The 20,256-nt window shown below is 51.7% G+C and overlaps 1 protein-coding gene across 4 annotated transcripts; it reads left to right on the top strand.

Annotated features, from left to right (window-relative positions):
• The first annotated feature begins 54 nt into the window (after positions 1 to 54).
• pi4kaa (phosphatidylinositol 4-kinase, catalytic, alpha a) lies at positions 55 to 18,469 on the top strand. 4 transcript variants are annotated; one of them, XM_040197328.2, is made up of 54 exons: positions 55 to 351; positions 2,181 to 2,297; positions 2,399 to 2,492; positions 2,612 to 2,700; positions 3,085 to 3,157; positions 3,236 to 3,483; positions 3,573 to 3,639; positions 3,776 to 3,924; positions 4,009 to 4,074; positions 4,158 to 4,254; positions 4,342 to 4,533; positions 4,634 to 4,734; positions 4,887 to 5,016; positions 5,119 to 5,248; positions 5,624 to 5,719; positions 5,817 to 6,000; positions 6,851 to 6,951; positions 7,028 to 7,196; positions 7,368 to 7,418; positions 7,639 to 7,747; positions 7,846 to 7,982; positions 8,090 to 8,223; positions 8,287 to 8,369; positions 8,449 to 8,519; positions 8,789 to 8,913; positions 8,994 to 9,075; positions 9,228 to 9,311; positions 9,388 to 9,477; positions 9,571 to 9,690; positions 9,946 to 10,038; positions 10,157 to 10,313; positions 10,483 to 10,610; positions 10,699 to 10,857; positions 10,947 to 11,098; positions 11,177 to 11,284; positions 11,728 to 11,855; positions 12,779 to 12,934; positions 13,137 to 13,216; positions 13,300 to 13,499; positions 13,607 to 13,694; positions 13,791 to 13,958; positions 14,039 to 14,092; positions 14,173 to 14,293; positions 14,469 to 14,598; positions 14,678 to 14,748; positions 14,910 to 14,982; positions 15,074 to 15,254; positions 15,336 to 15,440; positions 15,739 to 15,864; positions 16,093 to 16,213; positions 16,430 to 16,589; positions 16,687 to 16,776; positions 16,867 to 16,950; positions 17,082 to 18,469. In XM_040197328.2, the coding sequence occupies exons 1-54, from the start codon at positions 196 to 198 to the stop codon at positions 17,131 to 17,133; spliced, it is 6,330 nt and encodes a 2,109-aa protein (XP_040053262.2). In that variant the 5' UTR covers positions 55 to 195; the 3' UTR covers positions 17,134 to 18,469. The 4 variants fall into 4 exon arrangements, 2 of the variants coding, with proteins under 2 accessions (XP_040053262.2, XP_040053260.2); XM_040197326.2 differs by having other exon boundaries at positions 11,728 to 11,948; XR_013452618.1 differs by lacking the exons at positions 16,430 to 16,589; positions 16,687 to 16,776; positions 16,867 to 16,950; positions 17,082 to 18,469 and having other exon boundaries at positions 56 to 351; positions 14,399 to 14,598.
• The last annotated feature ends 1,787 nt before the right edge of the window (positions 18,470 to 20,256 follow it).

Genomic DNA, 20,256 nt, shown 5'->3' with positions numbered 1-20,256 from the left:
CCTGGAGTACATGTGTACAATGACATATAACACCTCTGCTGAGTAAATCCCCCCCGGGGTGTTGTCTGGTGCGGTTCTAGGTCAGATGTACTGTATATCTGCGGCTCTTAGCGCTTACGCACCGTGACCTTGCTTCGCCTTTTTTTTTTTGACCAGCTCGCGCTCGCCGTAGTTGTCAGTGCTGCTCGGGACTGAATGAAAGAAGATGTTTGTGTTCTTGTGGCGGCATTAAGGACTCTTTTTAAAAAAAACATGTCTGTCAACGGAGGGGCAAGCAGGGGCTTCTACTTCAACACCGTCTTGTCTCTGGCCCGGTCGTTAGCGGCTCACCGGCAGGCTCCGATAGAAAAGGTAACGTTGTTACGTGGCGACGGCTAGCGACGGTAGCAAGCTAACGTCAGTACCTGTCAGAAAGAACAGAAATGAGGACATTTGACCTTAACGGACCGCTCTTCGCTCCTCCGCCAGGTTCGATCCGTGTCACGGGTTAAAGAACGCGTGCTTTAGTCCGTTGTCTTTGTGGGATTTATATGCTAACAGCTTAAAGGCGGACGGCGGCTAACGCTAGCTGTTTTTCACCTGTGAGCTAGCAGCTAATCTTCCACTCGGGTTGCGACTTGACGTGTGAGAGGAAGGGAAGCTCCTCCATCATATTATTCTCCTTCATAATATGTAAATCCACGTTGATATATCCGTATACTCATTTGGCTCAGAAGATCTGGATCAAGATAGATTCAGATTCTTATGACGTCAGACGTAAAGCTGAGGGAACAACTTAAAAGTGCGAGTCCAGACAAACTGCCTCAGTCCACTTTTCCTCTTTATAAAACTGTTTATTCGCAGTGATTCCTAGTGGGTTTTTTTCAATGCAAGAGGAAGCTGAGAAACGTTGTCAGCTGCTTTATAAGAAATATCCTGCTTACTGGGGGGGTTTGGATCAACGTCTCTTTTAGCTAATTGCAGCCTTTTCCAGGGTGACACGTTGTTTGTGTGTCCGGCAGCAACAATCAATAGTGATTGACTTGAATGGCTTTGATGAAGAGGAGAGAGGATGGATCAGCAATCAGGCAGGAAAACGAGCTGCTGCCCCTCGGGGGGGAAACCAGAGGCCCAGATTCACTGCTCTTCTGCTCATTCTACAACTTTCCAATTGCTCAGAATAAACTGAGTCCGTTGATATGTGGCCTTGTTTCCCAGGGTCAAGATCTAGTGGGAGAACCTTTCATCTTATTGTCTTGTATGGTGCATTTTACAGTAAATAATAAAGTCTAGAAAGGCGAGTTTCCTTCTGTGTGTGTGGGCGTGAGGGCAAATTTATTTAAACATTTGTATCTATGGGAACCATGAGGCAACAGAGAGTCCAAACAGGTTAATCAGGCCGAGACAAAGAGGAAGAATACGCTCCGTATTACCATCATCACCTCAAGAGAAGATTGAATATGAAGAATGCATGACACACAGTCACGAGAGGGAGGCGACCGGCTTAAAGTCCACCCAGAAGATGTGGTCTTTTCCTCTTGCAAAACATGATGAGGAAACGTTAATGAGTCCTATTGAGCGTTACACGTTGTTGAGGTTCTGCAGCTGAAATAAAGTTGTTGGAATAAAGCGGTTGACTTTGGTGGACTCAGGATGTTTTTGTGGTCGGGTTTACGACACGGACACAACTTTGAAGTGATTAGCAAATAAAACCCACTGAGGTTTAAAAATGGGGAAATGATTTAAAACTACACAGGAAGTGTAGCCCTGTATGTGCTTAGTATGATGAAATAACTGCAGGAACAGGTCTTTTGAAATGTGCTTGTTATGAAAGCCAGAAGCATCATCCCGACGTGTCGAGCTGTACATTTCATTTTCTTTTCAGCTGCTTCAGGCCTCGTTCTACAGGTTATAACCGCCTTTCAGGTGGTACTTGGATAGTTCTATAAGATCTTTGCGATCCAACCGACTGAAACCTAAAAACTGTTTTTGAATCCAGTAAACATGTTATTCATCTTTTGAAATCCAATGTTATTACTCCACAAATTTCCCCTCTTGGCCTTTTAACAGCATCCTGAACAATGTTTGAATGGTGGATAAATCCATCTCAGGCCTGAGCCTCAGCTGCCAGCTGAGACCTGCAGTAAGAGGCCGGTGTGTGTGTGTGTGTGTGTGTGTGTGTGTGTGTGTGGTCCTCTCAGGTGCAGAAGCTACAATGCATGTGTCCCGTGGACTTCAGGGGAGTCTTCCAGCTGGACGAGAGGAGGAGAGACGCCGTCATCGCGCTGGGCATCTTTCTGGTGGAGTCGGACCTGCAGGTAAACGTTGTTTTACCCTCTTCGCCTGCATGCTTGTTGGTGGGACCCCCCCCCCACCCCCCCCACCCCTGTGTGACGTGCTGTGAATGCTTGTGTTGCAGCACAAAGACGCCATCGTCCCCTACCTGCTCGGGTTGCTCAAAGGGCTCCCCAAGGTTCAGTGGATTGAAGAAAGCTCTGAGCGTAAAGGACGGGGTAACCACACACACACACACACACACACACACACGCACACGCACGCACGTGTCATGAAATATGTCGCTCTAATATTCTATAAGACCGTCTGTTACTTAATACGCTTGTGTCCTACTCAGAGACCCTCCCTGTGGCAGAGATCTTCACCTTTGGTCTGGTGACCCTCCTCTCAGACGTAGCCCAACGGGATGAGACCCTACGAGGGCAGGTGTGTGTGTGTGTGTGTGTGTGTGTGTGTGTGTGTGTGTGTGTGCGCGTGCGCGTGTGCGCACCTTTGGTTGCTGAAATTGTTCCTTCTCCTCATGCTCGCTGTGAAGAGACTCTACGAAATTTCAGAAAGAGACTTTGAGCGAGACTCGTCCTTTACGTCGAGACTCGTCCTTTACGTCGAGACTCGTCCCTTACGTCGAGAGTCGTCCTTTACGTCGAGACTCGTCCTTTACGCCGAGACTCGTCCTTTACGTCGAGACTCGTCCTTTAGAGCGAGACGTCCCTCTGAGTGAACCTTCTCCTCCAGAATGAGACGTCACAGTGAAACGTGGGGAAATAAAGGCCCCTTTTTAATCCATCATGTTTACATTGATCTTGTCAGATCCTGGAGGCCATCATGGACATCATGAAGGTCCTGCAAGACATCTGCAAAGACCCAGAGGCGCACGACAAAGGTACCGACGTCACGCAGCTGCTTCTTCCTCCTGCGTTAACGCTGACCGCCCGTGACCTCCCCCTCTCCCCGTGCGCAGAGTACCTGTGCCGGTACACCGTGCCCACCCTGCTGGGCGCCGCCCGGGCTTTCGGCCGATACAGCAACACGGACGAGCCGCTGCTCTCCAAGCTGTTCCCCCGGCCGGTGGTTCCCACGGCGCCGACGGCCGACGAAAGCGACGCCGCGCAGCGCCGCTCCTTCAACGACTTCCGCTCCATCCTGCCGAGCTCTCTGCTCACGGTGTACCAGGGGGACGCGCTGCGGCGGAAGGGCTCCAGCCAACAGGTAGCGGGAAGCACCCGACGGGGACAAATGGTGACGGTGACCCATCGCAGAGCCGCGCCGTCCCACTCAGAGCGTTTCTGTGTTTTCAGGCGAGTCCGGAGAGAGCCTGTCTGACCCCCATCTCACCTGCTGACCCCTCCGCACAGTACTTTGAAGGTGAGGACTTCAGGCCGGGGCAGCGGTGGACTGTCGTACTGCCCGAGATGAAAACTTCCCCTCTTTCACCGAGAGCGGAGTGAATGAGGGGAAATACTTCAACGCATCCACAATGATCCCTTTGAACACTGTGCAGGCTCCTACCTCCCCGACGGCAGCGCCGTGGACCCGGACTACTACTTCTCCACCATCAGCTCCAGCTTCTCCGTCTCCCCTCTCTTCACCGGCAGCAGCTCCGGGGAGTTCCTCGTGCCCCTGGACATGCTCAGGCAGCTCCTCCACATGGTGAGCGGCCAGCGATGAACGTGGAGTCTGAGGGGAACGAGAGGAGACAACGTGCAGTCTGATTCAGTCGCTTCTCTCCCACAGGTGGAACAGTTTGTGTCTGAGTCCTTTCTGAAATCGCTGGATGAGTCTCTGGCAGAACTTCTGGAGGTCAGATGTTTGTCCACTTTGTTTTTTGAATATAGTTTTTACACTCCTGGTTCATTGATTTATATCTGCCTCTTTCTTCTCAGTTAAATCCCAGTCTTCATCTCTACTACAAAACCTTCAGTGACCCTCTGTATGTCGCCATATTTAAAATGCTGAGAGACACTCTGTACAATCTAAAAGGTGAACGGACCCGCCCTCCTTCTCTAAATGGTTCAAATCAAACGTGGCCGCGAGCTGTAACGGCGCGCGCGCGCTCTCTCTCTCCAGACCTGCAGACGGACTACGTGAAGGAGGTCCACGACTTCGTGCTGGAGCAGTTCAGCAGCAGCCAGTCGGAGCTGCAGAGGATCCTGCACGACGTGGAGTACCTGCAGAGCGAACTCAGCCCGCTCAAGCTGCGCTGCCAGGCCAACGCTGCCTGCGTGGACCTCATGGTGTGGGCCGTGACCGAAGAGCAAGGTGAGCAGCGAGGGAGAGAGGGGGGGGCGTCGCTGTCGGAAGCCGCCAAAAAATGAATAAAAAAAAAAATCTCCCCTTCTTTGGTATTTTTTTCCACCAGGAGCCGAGAACCTCTGCACCAAACTGTCGGAGAAGCTGCAGTCCAAGACGTCCAGTAAAGTGATCATCGCTCACATGCCGCTGCTCATCTGCTGCCTGCAGGTAACCGAGGGAGGGGGGGGGGCGGGGCATCTTCTCCCCAACTCAACACGTTACATGCTCGGCGTTGGCATGGAGACGCTACATCCGTTACATGAGCTCAAACGAGCAGAGTCGAGTAAATATATACTGTGTGTGCGTGTGCGTGTCCTCAGGGCCTGGGTCGTCTGTGCGAGCGCTTCCCCGTGGTCGCCCACTCCGTCACCATGTCGCTCAGAGACTTCCTGGTGGTGCCGTCTCCTGTTCTGGTGAAGCTCTACAAGTACCACACCCAGTACACTCCAGGTGACGACGGAGCTCTCCGACGTTCCAACGCCGCCGCCGCCGTCGTCCGCTTCCGTTCTGTCTTGTCTGACGCTCAGGTGCTGATTCCTTTTCTCTTTCCAGCGGCCGGCGAGATAAAGATCCACGTGACCAACGAACATTCCCAGTCGACCCTCAGCACCAACTCCAGCAAGAAGAGCCAGCCCTCCATGTACGAACAGCTGAGGGACATCTCCATCGACAACATCTGCAGGTGGGCTCACACACACACACAGGTTCACAGTGTGTTCTCCACTGAACATTCAGCAATCATTTCATTTTCTTTACAAAACTGCAGTGAGCAGAGAATTGTCTCTTTTAATAATTAGAAATAAGTAAGAACAAACTATGCAGATCCTCGGTATGTCAGTGTTCTTCTTGCTATTTGTCCTGAACGGATCTTCATCGTGAGAGATCAGCCCTACTGCTCATGACTGGAGGCACAAGGACACTTAATTAAAGCTGCTGATCCAAAGAAAATGTCTCAAGCCTCCATTTGCTTGTGGCTGATCTCGCGCCGCCGCTTGGAGCCGCAACGAGCAGCGGACGAACGCGGCGTCCTGTGACGCGTCTCTCCCTGCGCGTGCAGGTGCCTGAAGGCCGGACTGACGATGGACAACGTCATCGTGGAAGCCTTCCTGGCCAGCCTGTCCAACCGCCTCTACATCTACCAGGAGAACGATAAGTCAGTTGAGCGTCGCGTCCCTCTGACTGTGAGGGGAATTGCAAGTCTTTCTTTTTTTAATTTTATTTTTAACGATGGTCCCGCCTCTTTTCCACAGGGATGCTCACCTGATCCCGGACCACACCATCAGGGCTCTGGGCCACATCGCCGTGGCCCTGCGGGACACCCCCAGAGTGATGGAGCCCATCCTCCAGATCCTCCAGCAGAAGTTCTGCCAGCCTCCCTCCCAGCTGGACGTCCTCATCGTCGACCAGCTGGGCTGCATGGTCATCACGGGCAACGTGAGTATTTATAGCTCCGTGTCCATTCAACCCTCTTCTGGCTCCACTTCACAAACCCTCTGACTAGAAGAAGAGACAACGAGTCTTCAGTGCAGATTATTATTATTATAATGTTTCTTGTCCTGGGTTTGTAAATGACATGTAATGTATTTATATTAACAACGTGCTTCCAAGTGTCCACCAGTGTTATTACATCACATCACGTGTCATTTAGCTGTCGCTTTTATCCAAAGCGACTTACAATAAGAACATTTCAACCATAAGGAAACAAACCTGAACAAGACACAAGAAAGTGCAATTTCAGTACAACTTGCTGTAGATAAGAACCATTATAAGTCCAGTGTAAGTGCTGCAGTTAGTTAGTGTGTTAGTGGAGGTAGAGTCTGAAGAGGTGTGTCTTTAGTCTGAAGATGTGAAGGCTCTCTGTGGTCCTGATGTCTTCAGAGACCTCCTTCCACCATGTAGGAGCAGGACAGCAAAGAGTGGAGATCTAGTCGAGTGTTTTGCTCTCAGCGAGGAGGAACAAGCAGTTTATCACATGCAGAGCGGAGGGTGCGGGTCGGGGTGTCGGGTTGTTAATGTTGGAAAACATGAAGGCTCCTCCTGTTCATAAATATTTAACCATCCAGGTGTTTTCGTCCTGTGTTCACTTCCTGAAATTCAGTCATAGTTTCTCTAATTTATTGTCACATGACTGTTGGTCTGAGGTGAATCAATCCTGACGTCATAGTTTCACTAAAGAGCTCAGAAATTAATCATTTTAGCAGAAACTGGTTGCGGCAAGTGGTTTGTTTTGGTGGATTCAGAAGATCAGAAACTGTTTCAGATGGTGCCTTTTCTCTCGCCTCAGCAATACATCTACCAGGAGGTGTGGAACTTGTTCCAGCAGATCAGCGTGAAGGCCAGCTCCATGGTTTACTCTAACAAAGACTACAAGGACCACGGATACAGGTGCGCGCGTGACCCATTGGCGCCCCCGCTGATGACCCGGTGCCCCACGGATAACGCCCCCCTCTCCCCTCCGCAGACACTGCTCCTTGGCGGTGATAAACGCTCTGGGGAACATCGCGGCCAACCTGCAGTCCGAGCAGATGGTCGACGAGCTGCTGGTCAACCTGCTGGAGCTCTTCGTCCAGCTGGGTCTGGAGGGGAAGAGAGCCAGCGAGCGAGCCCCGGACAAAGGCCCGGCTCTGAAGGCACGGCTTTGGTCATCCTTGTAGTTTGCACACACAAAAGATACATTAACGGAGGATAAAAGAAAGATACATTGTCCTCCATCATGTCGGCTCCTCCTCTATCTGAGCGAATGAAGCGGTACCGATAAAAAGATCTTTGAGGTAAAGTCTGCATGGCGTCTCTCTCTGTAGGCGTCGAGCAGTGCCGGAAACCTCGGCGTCCTGATCCCAGTAATTGCTGTGGTGAGTCTTCTAGATATTTCCTGCTTCGTACAATTTCAGCACCGCCGTTTACATTCACTGCCCCACATTTCCTCCATCCTGGTCAAAAAAGAAGGCCGATGCTTGTTTGTAAATTTTGCGGGGGGAGAAGATCTAATTCGTCCTCTGTAAGATGAGATGCATCTTCTGTAACATCTCCTCTACCTTCAATAACCACGAGATCTTCTCCCTCCTTCTGCAGCTCACCAAGCGGCTGCCACCGATCAAAGAGGCCAAGCCGCGTCTGCAGAAGCTCTTCAGGGACTTCTGGCTCTACTCCGTGGTCATGGGCTTCGCCGTGGAGGGCTCAGGTACAGCGGAAGCTCCACGCCATGTAGCTCGTGTGTGTGTGTGTGTGTGTGTGTGTGTGTGGCACCACGGCGCGCTGACTCTGCGTAAACGCCCTCAGGTCTGTGGCCGGAGGAGTGGTACGAGGGCGTCTGCGAGATCGCCACCAAGTCGCCGCTGCTCACGTTCCCCAGCGGCGAGCCGCTCCGCTCGGAGCTGCAGTACAACTCGGCGCTGAAGAACGACACCGTCACCGCGGTACGCGCACGCACACACACACACACACACGTGCATGAGCGCGCTCCGGGGAGGTGGACGCCAGGTTCACGGGGCGGCGGCGGCGCCTGCGTGTGTGTTTCCTTCAGGGGGAGCTGAACGACCTGCGCAGCACCATCACCAACCTGCTGGACCCGCCCCCCGAGGTGTCGGCTCTCATCAACAAGCTGGACTTCGCCATGTCCACGTACCTGCTGTCCGTGTACAGGCTGGAGTACATGAGGTAGGTGTAGGCCGCGGCACGTTGTGCTCGTTGAGCGCCTCTTGACGCGTTTCCGTCCACCAGGATGCTGCGCGCTCTGGACTCGGACCGCTTTCAGGTCATGTTTCGGTACTTTGAAGACCGGGCGATACAGAAGGATAAATCCGGTGAGCGGGAGGAAGAATCGCGTCTGCTATTAGTTTTTTAGCGGTTGCTGTTCTTCATGTTTGGCGCGTTCTTTTCCAGGCATGATGCAGTGCGTGATCGCCGTTAGCGACAAGGTGTTCGAGGTCTTCCTGCACATGATGGCCGAGAAGGTAAAAGGAGATGTTTCCACACCAGCAGTTGTGCCGTGAGCACCAAGGAAAATGGGCTCGATAGAGGAGGGGAGAGAAGATGACTGCAGCAAATAAACGTTTTATTTTCAGTTTCAAAAATTGCACAAAAAAACCTCAGGAGGAGGATTTCCTTTTCATTCACACTAAACTTTAGCATTTCTTCATCATCGACCCAACGATGAATTAATTTGAATTGGTAAAACAACGTAAATGGACTAAATGTCACGCCGACGTCGTATCATTTTCAGCCCAAAACCAAGGCCCACGAGGAGGAGCTGGAGCGCCACGCTCAGTTCCTGCTGGTCAACTTCAACCACATCCACAAGAGGATCCGCAGGGTGGCCGACAAGTACCTGTCCGGGCTGGCCGAGACGTGAGCGGAGGCACACGCGCACACGTGTACTGGGAATACAACGCCGACTCTTATAAACTGTTGCCCCCCCCCCCTCTCAGTTTCCCCCACTTGCTGTGGAGCGGCCGCGTGCTGAGGACCATGCTGGACATCCTGCAGACGCTCTCGCTCTCTCTCAGCGCGGTGAGACCAAAAGGATGAGAATGCTTCTCTCTCTCGAGATGAAACAAGAGCCTTCATTTCATTTCATTTCATCGATTTTTACCAACGATCTCCTCTGGTCTGTTTGCCTGTTTGCACGTCGTTCTGATGTTGGTGTTTGTGCTTCATTGCAGGACATTCATAAGGACCCCCCCTACTACGACATCCCCGACGCGCCGCACAGAATCACCGTCCCCGATACTTACGAGGCCAGAGAGGTAAACGCCGCTTCATCAAGAACCCGTTACTCATCAGTCTGAAAGGATCAAATACAAGTGTGTTCTTTCATTTCAGAGCATAGTGAAGGACTTTGCTGCTCGTTGTGGGGAGATCCTCAAAGAGGCCATGAAGTGGGCGCCGTCCGTGACCAAGTCCCACCTCCAGGTAGCCGCGTGGCGCCGCTGCGCTGATGCTCCGGCGCGTGACCCTCGGAGCGCGTTGTGACCGCGGCGCCTTGTTGTGTCGTCTTCTCTGCAGGAGTACCTGAACAAGCATCAGAACTGGGTGTCGGGTCTCTCGCAGCACACCGGCCTCGCCATGGCAACGGAGAGCATCCTGCACTTCGCCGGTTACAACAGGCAGAGCACCACGCTGGGGGTGCGTCGCCCGCCGAGCGCCGCGAGGTCCTCGGTTTAGCTCGTAAACGGTTCTGGGGCCGATTCGGCCCTAAAATGTGAAATACCTTTTTAGAAAGGTTTCTGTGTTTAGATCTCATCGTTTCCATAAAGGCCACTTTTTCGTCTTTTACAGAGAAGAGCAACAGCGTTCTGTACGTTTCTCGTCATGTTTGAAGCCGAATGAACATTTTGCATAACCGACTCCTGCGTTTCGTTCCCTCTGTTTGCCCTGTAGTCCACCCAGCTGACCGAGAGGCCCTCCTGTGTGAAGAAGGACTACTCTAACTTCATGGCCTCCCTCAACCTCAGGAACAGATACGCAGGGGAGGTAAAACCACCGAATCCGCCCCGTGCCGAGGCCGCGTCTCGAATCGAGGAAGCCGAACTCACATTGCCTGCTCATTCACCTGCTTTCTGGGGTCCTCTCCCGCTCCCTCCCGCTGCAGGTGTCCGGGATGATCCACTTCGCCCAGGCGGTCAAAGGGCATTCCGATCTGAGCCGGCTGATGATCAAGCAGATGGCGGAGGCTTTGGACTCGGCGCAGCCGCAGACCTTCACCGAGGCCATGTTCAAACTGGCCGCCTTGCTCATCAGCTCCACAGGTCTCGCTGTCCCGTCTTTCTTGATTCCTCTTTTGTGTCAAAGTGGAAATAAAGAGTCCAAGTCAAATATCCCCAGAGCAGCTCGCCGTCTCTCCTCGAATGCTGAGCTGAGGGTGATGCTGTCAATATGCAAATGAGCTTGAAAGAGCTTCTCCTCTGGTCCCTCCAGACTGCGACCCTCAGCTGCTGCACCACCTCTGCTGGTCGCCCCTCAAGATGTTCACGGCACACGGCATGGAGACGGCCATCGCCTGCTGGGAGTGGCTGCTGGCGGCTCGCGTCGGAGTGGAAGTCCCGGTACGTATCGTCACCATTACTGTGAAGGTCACTCTGAATGCTGCTGATGTCCTCGTCTCCTCGGCGCCCTCTGGAATCCGCTCTGCAGTTCATGCGCGAGATGGCGGGGGCGTGGCAGATGACCGTGGAGCTGAAGATGGGCTTGTTCTCCGACGCCAAGGTGGAGGCCGACCCTCTGGCGGCCTCGGAGGAGAGCCAGCCCATCCCCTGCCCCCCCGACGTCACCCCCCACCAGATATGGATCGAGGTCTGACGAAAACACACACGACAACGAGCATCTTCTTTTCAAGCGGGTCTTCCTCCACTGTTTCCTCTCATGTCCTCTCCATCTTCCAGTTCCTGGTGCAGCGGTTCGAGATAGCAAAGTACTCGAGCGCAGATCAAGTGGAGATCTTCGGCAGTCTGCTGCAGCGCTCGCTGTCTCTGAACGTGGGCGGGGCCAAGAGCAGCCTCAACCGCCACGTGGCCGCCATCGGTCCTCGCTTCAGGTTTGCACGCGCGCGCGCATGCACGCACGCACGCACGCACGCACGCCAGATGTGTTGATGCGTCGCTCTGTGCCTCAGGCTGCTGACCCTGGGTCTGTCTCTGCTGCACTCTGACGTCCTCACCAACTCCACCGTGAGAAACGTGCTGCGAGAGAAGATTTATTCCACCGCCTTCGATTACTTCAGGTTCCGTTTTTACATTTTTATTATTTGGATAATTTAGTCTCCACACTAGCAAAATATATTGTCCTTATTGTCGACTTAATATTTCTCTAAACTGTATTTAACTTTTCTCGAATGGAAATTTTAAATGTTGATAATGTTTAAATATTTAAATGTTTTTAAGCTTGTTTTATTTTGGCCTTTTTTTTATTGATTTTTAAGATATTAATTAAAAATCAACAGCAAAAAAATAAGAACCACTGAGAGTAAATTAATAAATTAAAGGGCTTTTTTCCCAAATAAATGAATGAAAGCCATAAATTTAAATGCACCTACAAGCTCGCACTCCGTGCATTTTGGCCGTCACGTCTGTATTTGATGGATCAAAATGTCTTTTAATGTCTACTGAAAGTGAAATAAATCCCACGCTGGATGTGACCCCGACCCTCCGCTCTCCGTCCCTCCAGCGCCGCTCCAAAGTTCCCCACCCAGGGGGACGCGTGTCTCCGCGAGGACATCAGCATCATAATCCGCTTCTACGCCAGCATCCTGTCCGACAAGAAGTACCTGGCGGCGTGCCACCTGGTGCCCCCCGGTGAGCTTGGCACTACCCCGGCCCCGAGCTCGCTCTCTGCCGGGATATTTGGATCGCTTATCGTGTCCAGCACCTCTCCGATTTCTCTCTTAAGTAAGCCTGAGGCGGTGGAGCTCGGAACCGCGCCGACGCACGAGGGCACGCCCCCTTTTTCAGGCGGGACAACTTTGACGCTGTTCTGTCCTCACGGAGCTGCGGGTAGATCCTGGTATCTGTCCATCTGTGTCATTGATCCCGCCGCTCTCTCTTTTATTTTAACCTTCTCTTCCTTCTGTCTTCTCGTACCTTCTCAATCTGTCTTCTATCCTTCATGTTTAAAGTGTGTTGGACGGAGCTTCTTCTCCGTGGTCCGAGTCCTGCTCACAAAGTACAAAGTTCTGCTGTGGACTCAAAAAAACCCCAAAAGATTCATATCGGTTCAAGTGAACGTGTATTTAGTGTTTTCACCTGAAACAGGTGCGTTGTGTTTGCGCTAAAATCTCGCACACAACCGCACTTCTAAACATCGCACCATCCCTTTAAGCAGCTGTGAGGAAAGCGCAAATTTGTCGTCCGCGTCAAGATGCATGAGAATTCATCATGTCCGCCCCCCCATTTCAAAAGATGAAACCTAAAAAAAAGTCTTCTCCTCTTCATCATCAAAAGAACCGATCTCATTCTCATCAAAGCGCTTCAGGTAGACGCGTGCTCGCTCCGCTGATCCTGGATCAGACCCCGCCCCCCCAACACAGCATCTGACCCAGTATCAGTGGCTGGAGGCAACTTCTACCTCCATGTAACCCCCCCCCGCTGGTTTCCCCCGCCCTCCCCAATGCATGACCATCACGGCCGCAGAAGGACCTCATCACCCGTCATGATGTCGTTGGGAGTTCGCCGCGGCCGCCGCGTGTTGTAACTCTGTGTGTGTGCGTGTGCGTGACCAGATAACCAGGACCCGTCGCTGAACAGCCTGTCGGTGATGAACGCCGCCGACCTGCGGAGCAACGCCGACTCCAGCGCGCGCTCCCAGCAGAGCGGCCAGGGCTGGATCAACACCTACCCGCTGTCCAGCGGCATGTCCACCACCTCCAAGAAGTCAGGTACGCGAGAGCCGACGTACGCTGAAGGTCCATAATCGCTTTCCTCAACAAACTTCACCAAACGTTTAGTTATTTAGCAAAGAAACAAACGTCTTTTTTTTACTGATGCTGCTCATGATGTCATCGTGGCACCAAAGCCTCGAGCCTCCTCCCGGCTCCTTTTTATTTAATGCAAACAACGCTCATTCTGTCCTCGTCTCAGGGACGTCCAAGAAGACCAACCGAGGGACGCAGCTTCACAAGTACTACATGAAGCGCAGGACTCTGCTGCTGGCCTTACTGGTGAGGGACCACGAGGATGAAGATGATGATGATGATGTTATTGCCATTAACTCCCCCCCCCCCCCCCCCACCACCACCACCAGGCCAGCGAGATCGAGCGCCTGACCACGTGGTACAACCCGCTGTCCACCCAGGAGCTGGCCATCGCCACCGAGCAGTCGGTGGAGACCAGCATCGCCAACTGGAGGTCCAAGTACATCAGCCTGACGGAGAAGCAGTGGAAGGACAACGTCAACCTGGCCTGGGGCATCGCGCCCTACCTGGCCATGCAGCTGCCCACCAGGTGCCCCCCCCCCACTACGCCAGCCGGCGGGACCGGAACCTTGTGACTGCGTTTTGACATAATACACCTGTAGGTCCCAATTTATTTATTGACCGGCCGGTTTCCAGGTTCAAGAATGAGGCCATCGTTGCCGAGGTGACGCGGCTGGTGAGGCTGGACCCGGGAGCCGTGAGTGACGTCCCCGAGGCCGTGAAGGTGAGGTCACCCGTGAGCTTTGGAGAGGTGTGTGTGTGTGTGTTGGCGAGGGGGGGTTCAACCCCCCCCCCCCCCCTCATGGTTTTTACCCCCTAGTTCCTGGTGACCTGGCACACCATCGACGCCGACTCCCCCGAGCTGAGCCACATCCTGTGCTGGGCCCCGGCGGACCCGCCCACCGGCCTGTCCTACTTCAGCAGCATGTACCCCCCCCACCCGCTCACCGCGCAGTACGGCGTCAAAGTGCTGCGCTCCTTCCCCCCGGTGAGTGCCGCTCGCCCGAGTCCGCCAGTGAAAGGCGCCCCCCCCCCCGCCCCCCTTAACGCGCCATCTTCTCTCGGCAGGACGCCATCTTGTTCTACATCCCTCAGATCGTTCAGGCGCTCCGCTTCGACAAGGTAAGAGCGCCGGGCCGCTGATTGGACGAAGGTCCACGCCGGGGCGGGGCTGAGCTCTGCTTCTTCTCCGTCCCGCTCAGATGGGCTACGTGAGGGAGTACATCCTGTGGGCGGCCCAGAAGTCTCAGCTCCTCGCCCACCAGTTCATCTGGAACATGAAGACCAACATCTTCATGGACGAGGAGGGACACCAGAAGGACCGTGAGTCATCATAACTCCATTGAGCAGCTCTATAGATGTTCCTACCCAGTGTGTAATATCTGTATATGAAACGTCAAGAGAAGCCATTTAAATGGATGGTTTTAGGTCGAGGTGATCTCTCTCTGCTGTAAATGAAACGAGACGCGCTGACGCGATGTGGTCACTTCCTGTGTAGCCGACATCGGCGAGCTGCTGGAGCAGATGGTGGAGGAGATCACGGGTTCCCTGTCGGGTCCGGCCAAAGACTTCTACCAGCGAGAGTTCGACTTCTTCAACAAGATCACCAACGTGTCGGCCATTCTCAAGTAAAGGCACCGGGCGGAGGGGAGGAGGGGGCCGGGGGGGGGGGGGTCCTCACCCTGAATTCTGTTTTTTATGTTGCAGGCCGGTTCCGAAGGGCGAGGAGAGGAAGAGGGCGTGTCTCAAAGCTCTGTCCGACATCAAAGTGCAGCCAGGTGACGATTAAACTGCTGAAGGAAACACTTTTAGCTTCAAATATTCAAGCAGATTAAGTTGCTCAAGATTTGGATAAATTGTCTCACAGACGTGTTATTCGATACATTTAAAACGGTTTGTCTTAAATGTTTTGAATATTTGCGTGGTTGTTTTTCTTCAGGCTGTTACCTCCCGAGTAACCCAGAGGCCATCGTGCTGGACATCGACTACAAGTCTGGAACTCCCATGCAGAGGTGCTCGCGCAGACAGAAACGTCAGAGGATCACAGCTCATGTTGCTGTAGCATCGTGTTGACCTCACCGGGCCGTTTCTCTGTCACCGCAGCGCCGCCAAAGCGCCGTACCTGGCCAAGTTCAAGGTGAAGCGCTGCGGCGTGAGCGAGCTGGAGCGGGAGGGGCTGCGCTGCCCGTCGGACTCGCTGGAGGACGGGGAGGAGAACCCCGACGGGTCGCGCAGGATCTGCTGGCAGGCGGCCATCTTTAAAGTGGGAGACGACTGCAGACAGGTGAGGGGCCCGGTCGCTGGGGGGGGGGATCACGGGGCGAGGAAAGTTCTCCTGTGACCTTGGTGACCTGTTTGTCTCCAGGACATGCTGGCTCTGCAGATCATTGGTCTCTTTAAGAACATCTTCCAGCTGGTGGGCCTGGACCTGTTTGTGTTCCCCTACAGGGTGGTGGCCACGGCACCGGGGGTAGGACGTCCCGACACACTCCCCCCTCCGTGTTCTGCTCATGCAAAGTTGTTCTAATTTCTTAGTTTATTATTACACACACGCATGCAAAGCTTTGCTTTGCACCAATATTACACATCACAACATTGGCCTCAGCGGGCTTTACGCGCTGACCTTTGACCCTCACACACCTGTCCAAGTAATGTGAACCGGACTAGTACGTTATGGTCCATTTCGAGTCCGGGGGATGCTTGGGGGGCGGGGCTTTACACTGACTGACAGGTCTCCCTGCGTGAGCTGTCTTGTCTGTGGTTCTCAGTGTGGCGTGATCGAGTGCATCCCCGACTGTAAGTCCAGAGACCAGCTCGGCCGCCAGACCGACTTCGGGATGTACGATTACTTCCGGAACCAGTACGGCGACGAATCCACCCTCGCCTTCCAGAAGGTGAGCGCGCTGCCGCCCGCTCGATGGAGGGGCGCAAGGGGTCCTCGGCGTGGGAAGAGGCTTTCTTGAATTAAAGCTCAGCCAATAAAAAAAGAGCCGCTGCCCCTGCGTGGCCTCTGAGATCCTCCGGTTCCCACATTATTTCGCCCGTATGGTTCTCCAAGCGAGTAAATGTGGGTTCATGGACTGGTCGTTTCAGATTCCTGTTTCCTCCTCTGCTCTCCTCAGGCTCGGTACAACTTCATCCGCAGCATGGCCGCCTACAGCCTGCTGCTCTTCCTGCTGCAGATCAAAGACCGCCACAACGGCAACATCATGCTGGACAGCAAAGGCCACCTCATCCACATCGGTGGGCCGAGTAGACATGTTAATGCATACATACGGTTATCGACGCAGCATCCTGTCGCCGTGTTTTGACACGGGAACGGCAGTTAATGTCAGAAAAGACGACATTAACCGATTTATTCATAACTTTTTGAAAAGTTATAGTTTATGACGTATGAATTATGAGCCTAATACATAATTTCCATGTGTCATTCTATAATCATCCCGGCGTTCTCTGCAGACTTTGGCTTCATGTTCGAGAGCTCCCCGGGAGGAAACCTGGGCTGGGAGCCGGACATCAAGCTCACCGACGAGATGGTCATGATCATGGGGGGCAAGATGGAGGCCACGCCCTTCAAGTGGTTCATGGAGATGTGCGTCAGAGGGTACCTGGCCGTGCGGTAAGAAGAGACCAGCCGCATAACGAGTGTGTGAGCTTGTTGAATTGAAATGTGACTGTTGTTGTTGTTGTTGTGGGCTCCTTCTGCCATGGTGAAGACCCTACATGGACGCTGTGGTTTCCCTGGTGACCCTCATGCTGGACACCGGGCTGCCGTGCTTCAGAGGACAAACCATCAAACTCCTCAAGTGAGTGCAACCCGACTCGGAGACGCTCGCTGGGGGGCGAAATCGACGGCGTGGAACATTCATGTGTATCTCTGCTCTCTGTGTTCGCAGAGGACGGTTTAATCCTCAGATGAGCGAGAAAGAAGCCGCGGCGTACATCATCAAAATCATCCAGAGCTGTTTCCTCAGCAGCAGGTATGAAAGCGTCTCTCTCGGGCCCCCGTCTGCACGCGCGGCCGACATTCTGTTCCTCACGCGCCGCGACCTCGTGACCTCACGCGTGGCGATGCCAACTCACACGTTCTCCTGACCTTTGATCCTCACAGGAGCAAGACGTACGACATGCTGCAGTATTACCAGAACCAAATCCCCTACTGAGGGTCCGACCTCCACTGTGCGTCCAAGGACCAACGTCTCCACGCAAAGCAATGCAACACCCCCCCCCCCCCCCGCAACACTGTATCAACACGGCACTTTGATCCTAACGCTCCACCTTTACTTTGCCCTTCTGTGGTCATATTTTATAATGCACCTCTTTAATCTTTGTATGTAATCCACCTGTGAGTGAAGAACAACGTGCGTACTTTCACCCAAAGAGGCGTCTGAATGGGTCTGATGACACACTAACCCTCACACGGGGGGGGTCGATGAGGGCGGCCGGGTCACCGCCGTCGTTACCGCTGTCGTCCACTTATATGCACTTTATAGGTCACAGTATTTTCTCGGGCTGAGATCAGAAGCATCTGAAGGGTGATCGGCGGATCCATCAGTAGGCGCGGTAGTCTTTAGGAACGTAGCGTGTTTAGTATTTACTGTGGAATATTTACTGTAATCAACAGTAGCAGGTGAGCTTTACGCTGAGCTTGTTGATCTAAGTGTGAAGAACATAATCAGAAGATTTTAAGTAAGTGAGGCTCGGCCCTCGAAGCCGTTCATTTCAGCTTTCACGTGTTTTATTCAGAGGTTTTGGTTTTACGCTACAGGAACTTTTAGGGCCTTTGGTGTTTTTGTTTTCACTGTCTCGACGAATGCTGCCGTTAAATAAAGCGCCCAGTTTTATTCTTTATGTTTTATCCTCACGAGAGAAAGTTTCCCATTATCTGAAAAATACGCTCCTCTGCTCCCATAGACGTCTATGAGGAAATGACTCTTCTTCAATACAGCACGATGTTCATTTAGTGGGTTCTGGTCCATTAAGAGTCAAACGGACCATAAAGCAGGGGATGCTTCAGGGCGGGGCTACACAATGATTGACAGGTCTCTACCAGCGACCTCGGTCCATTTATGGTCACTTCCTGTTCAATGTTTGCAACAATCCAAGACGGTTAAATCAGAGACCTCAAAAAATGTGTTTTTCTGGGATCAGCCCCAAATATTTTAATTGTTTTATTGTATCACAATAATGAAAGAATTCTTATTAATGCTTTTATCCATATCATCCGTTGCCTTCTTTTAAGTTCCTGTAGTGTAAAACTGCTCCACATACAGTAACATACCCATGTGTGCAAACGTGTTTTAGTTCCCTTTAGAACACGTGGTTCCTCTTCACATTCCTCTTTGTGTGGAACCTCTTAAGAAGCCATTTCTCCTCCTCCGTAGAAATACAAGCAGACCTTATGCAAGATGTGTGTGTGTGTGTGTGTGTGTGTGTGTGTGTGGTTCTGACAATGTGTAAACACTTCTGTTTTCCAAATTAAATGTTTGAACATCAGAGGTGGGGCTGAGTTTTACTTTACGTTGGACACCGTCACGCGTGTGTCGGTGTGAGGTAGAACATCGCTGCTTGAGATGAGGAACAATCTGTTTGCCAGAAGCACAAAGGTGGAGGTGGTGGTGGGCGTGAAGCTGTGACACCCAAAGGACCCCCACGTCTCCTCCTTTTATGGTCGCTGAGCGATCAGGACGGAAAGGAAGTAACCAGTTCCCTTCTGAAGATTGGCCTCATGTGTTGGTGGTGTAACAAGTTAACTTTACACGCTCAAAGTCTTTTTAAATATATCAAGTGAGGTTCTCTTACACAGGAACAAAGAAATGAGGTCAAAAAGTCTTTACAACCTTTAAGCTTGTAAATTCATTAAACAGATGACTGATATTCTATGAAAACGTTCATGGTCCAAAAGAGGGAGACCGTTTTAGGGAGATTCTGAGGTGAAAATATTTTTGTGTTCATATTTTTGTTGTACTGTAAAAAAAACAAAAAAAAAACGGTTCTATTCTGGGACAGAAAGGTGTATTTAACACAGCTCAGCCACTGTTAAACTGTCTAGACATCTAGTGGTGGAAGTAGTATTCTTACTATCAGTAAAATTTACTCTGTGTACTTCAAATAGGAGTACACAATCCAGCCCGCTATATAAATGTGTACTTAATACTGTTTTGTGTCTCATTATTCACAATCTCTAATCGTGAATGAAAATGCTAAAATAACTTCTTTTGTACCCCAATTGAGTTTGTACTCCACTAATACTACAGAATCATATAAATAAATACTATTAAAACAATAGTTGTTTGTTTAGGACAAACAAACTGCATTTAACTTGAAGTCATCTAAATATCACATGTGAGACGCTGGTTTCACTGGACAGGAAGTCGAGCTGTTTAACAAATGTTGAGGATTAAAAAGTAAAGTATTCGCCTCTGAGGAGTAGTGGAACAAAAGTACATGAAGTACAAGTACCACTAAACAGTACTTGAGTGAAGGTAATCTGCCTATTAGAGAAAGTATATCAGCCAACGGCTTCTTCGGGTGCCGTTTTCGAACAGGTGACCCCCCCCCCCACCGTGTTGTCTGAGTGACGTCACGGGGATGGGCCGGTCACGTGGTCGCGTCACAGGGAAACCTGTTGGTTTAATGTTACTGAAAGAAGAGAAGAAGAAAAGAGGAGGAGAAGCGAGGAAAGGAGTCGAGCAAGGTAGGCGAGGAAGACTAACGGACTGCATCTGCATCCCGCAATCGCATCTGTTGATCACGCGTGTCCTCAGGTATCGATTGAGAGTCGTTTATTGTGTGAAATGTGAACTTTTTGCAGTCGTGAAGTCAGTATAACGCGAGTGACGTCAGCGTAAGGGGCGAAGTTTACCGCCGTTTGTCGTAACCTAAACTTTGACAAACAGACATTTAAAAACACGAAGTTGCAGCCTGTGTTTAGTTTATTTCCGTCCTTAAATACAAAATAATGATTTTACACCGAGTCAAGTGACTGCGTGAGGCCTAAAGACGTGACAACAGACGTTGGCTCCGTGCCAGAGGGCTCGGTGAGCGAAACAAGCGAACCTAACGACAGTTCAATAGCGCTTCCTCGTCACAGGACTGAACCTGATGATGTAAAAGTACACACACGGTGTACCTTTTTTATATTAAATCTCTGTTATATTACAGCTGACGTGTGTACAACATTGAAACACAACTTTCTCATTAAAAGACTGAACCTGATGATGTATTAGTACACAGTCCTCATCAGAGGAAGTTTTCATATCATTTACTGAAGTAAAAGGTACTAA

This window comes from Gasterosteus aculeatus, chromosome 14 (genome assembly GCF_964276395.1).
Source record: "Gasterosteus aculeatus chromosome 14, fGasAcu3.hap1.1, whole genome shotgun sequence".
Classification (NCBI taxonomy): domain Eukaryota; kingdom Metazoa; phylum Chordata; class Actinopteri; order Perciformes; family Gasterosteidae; genus Gasterosteus; species Gasterosteus aculeatus.
The sequence above is the reverse complement of the archived record's forward strand: the minus strand, read 5'-3'. Positions and strand labels throughout refer to the sequence as shown.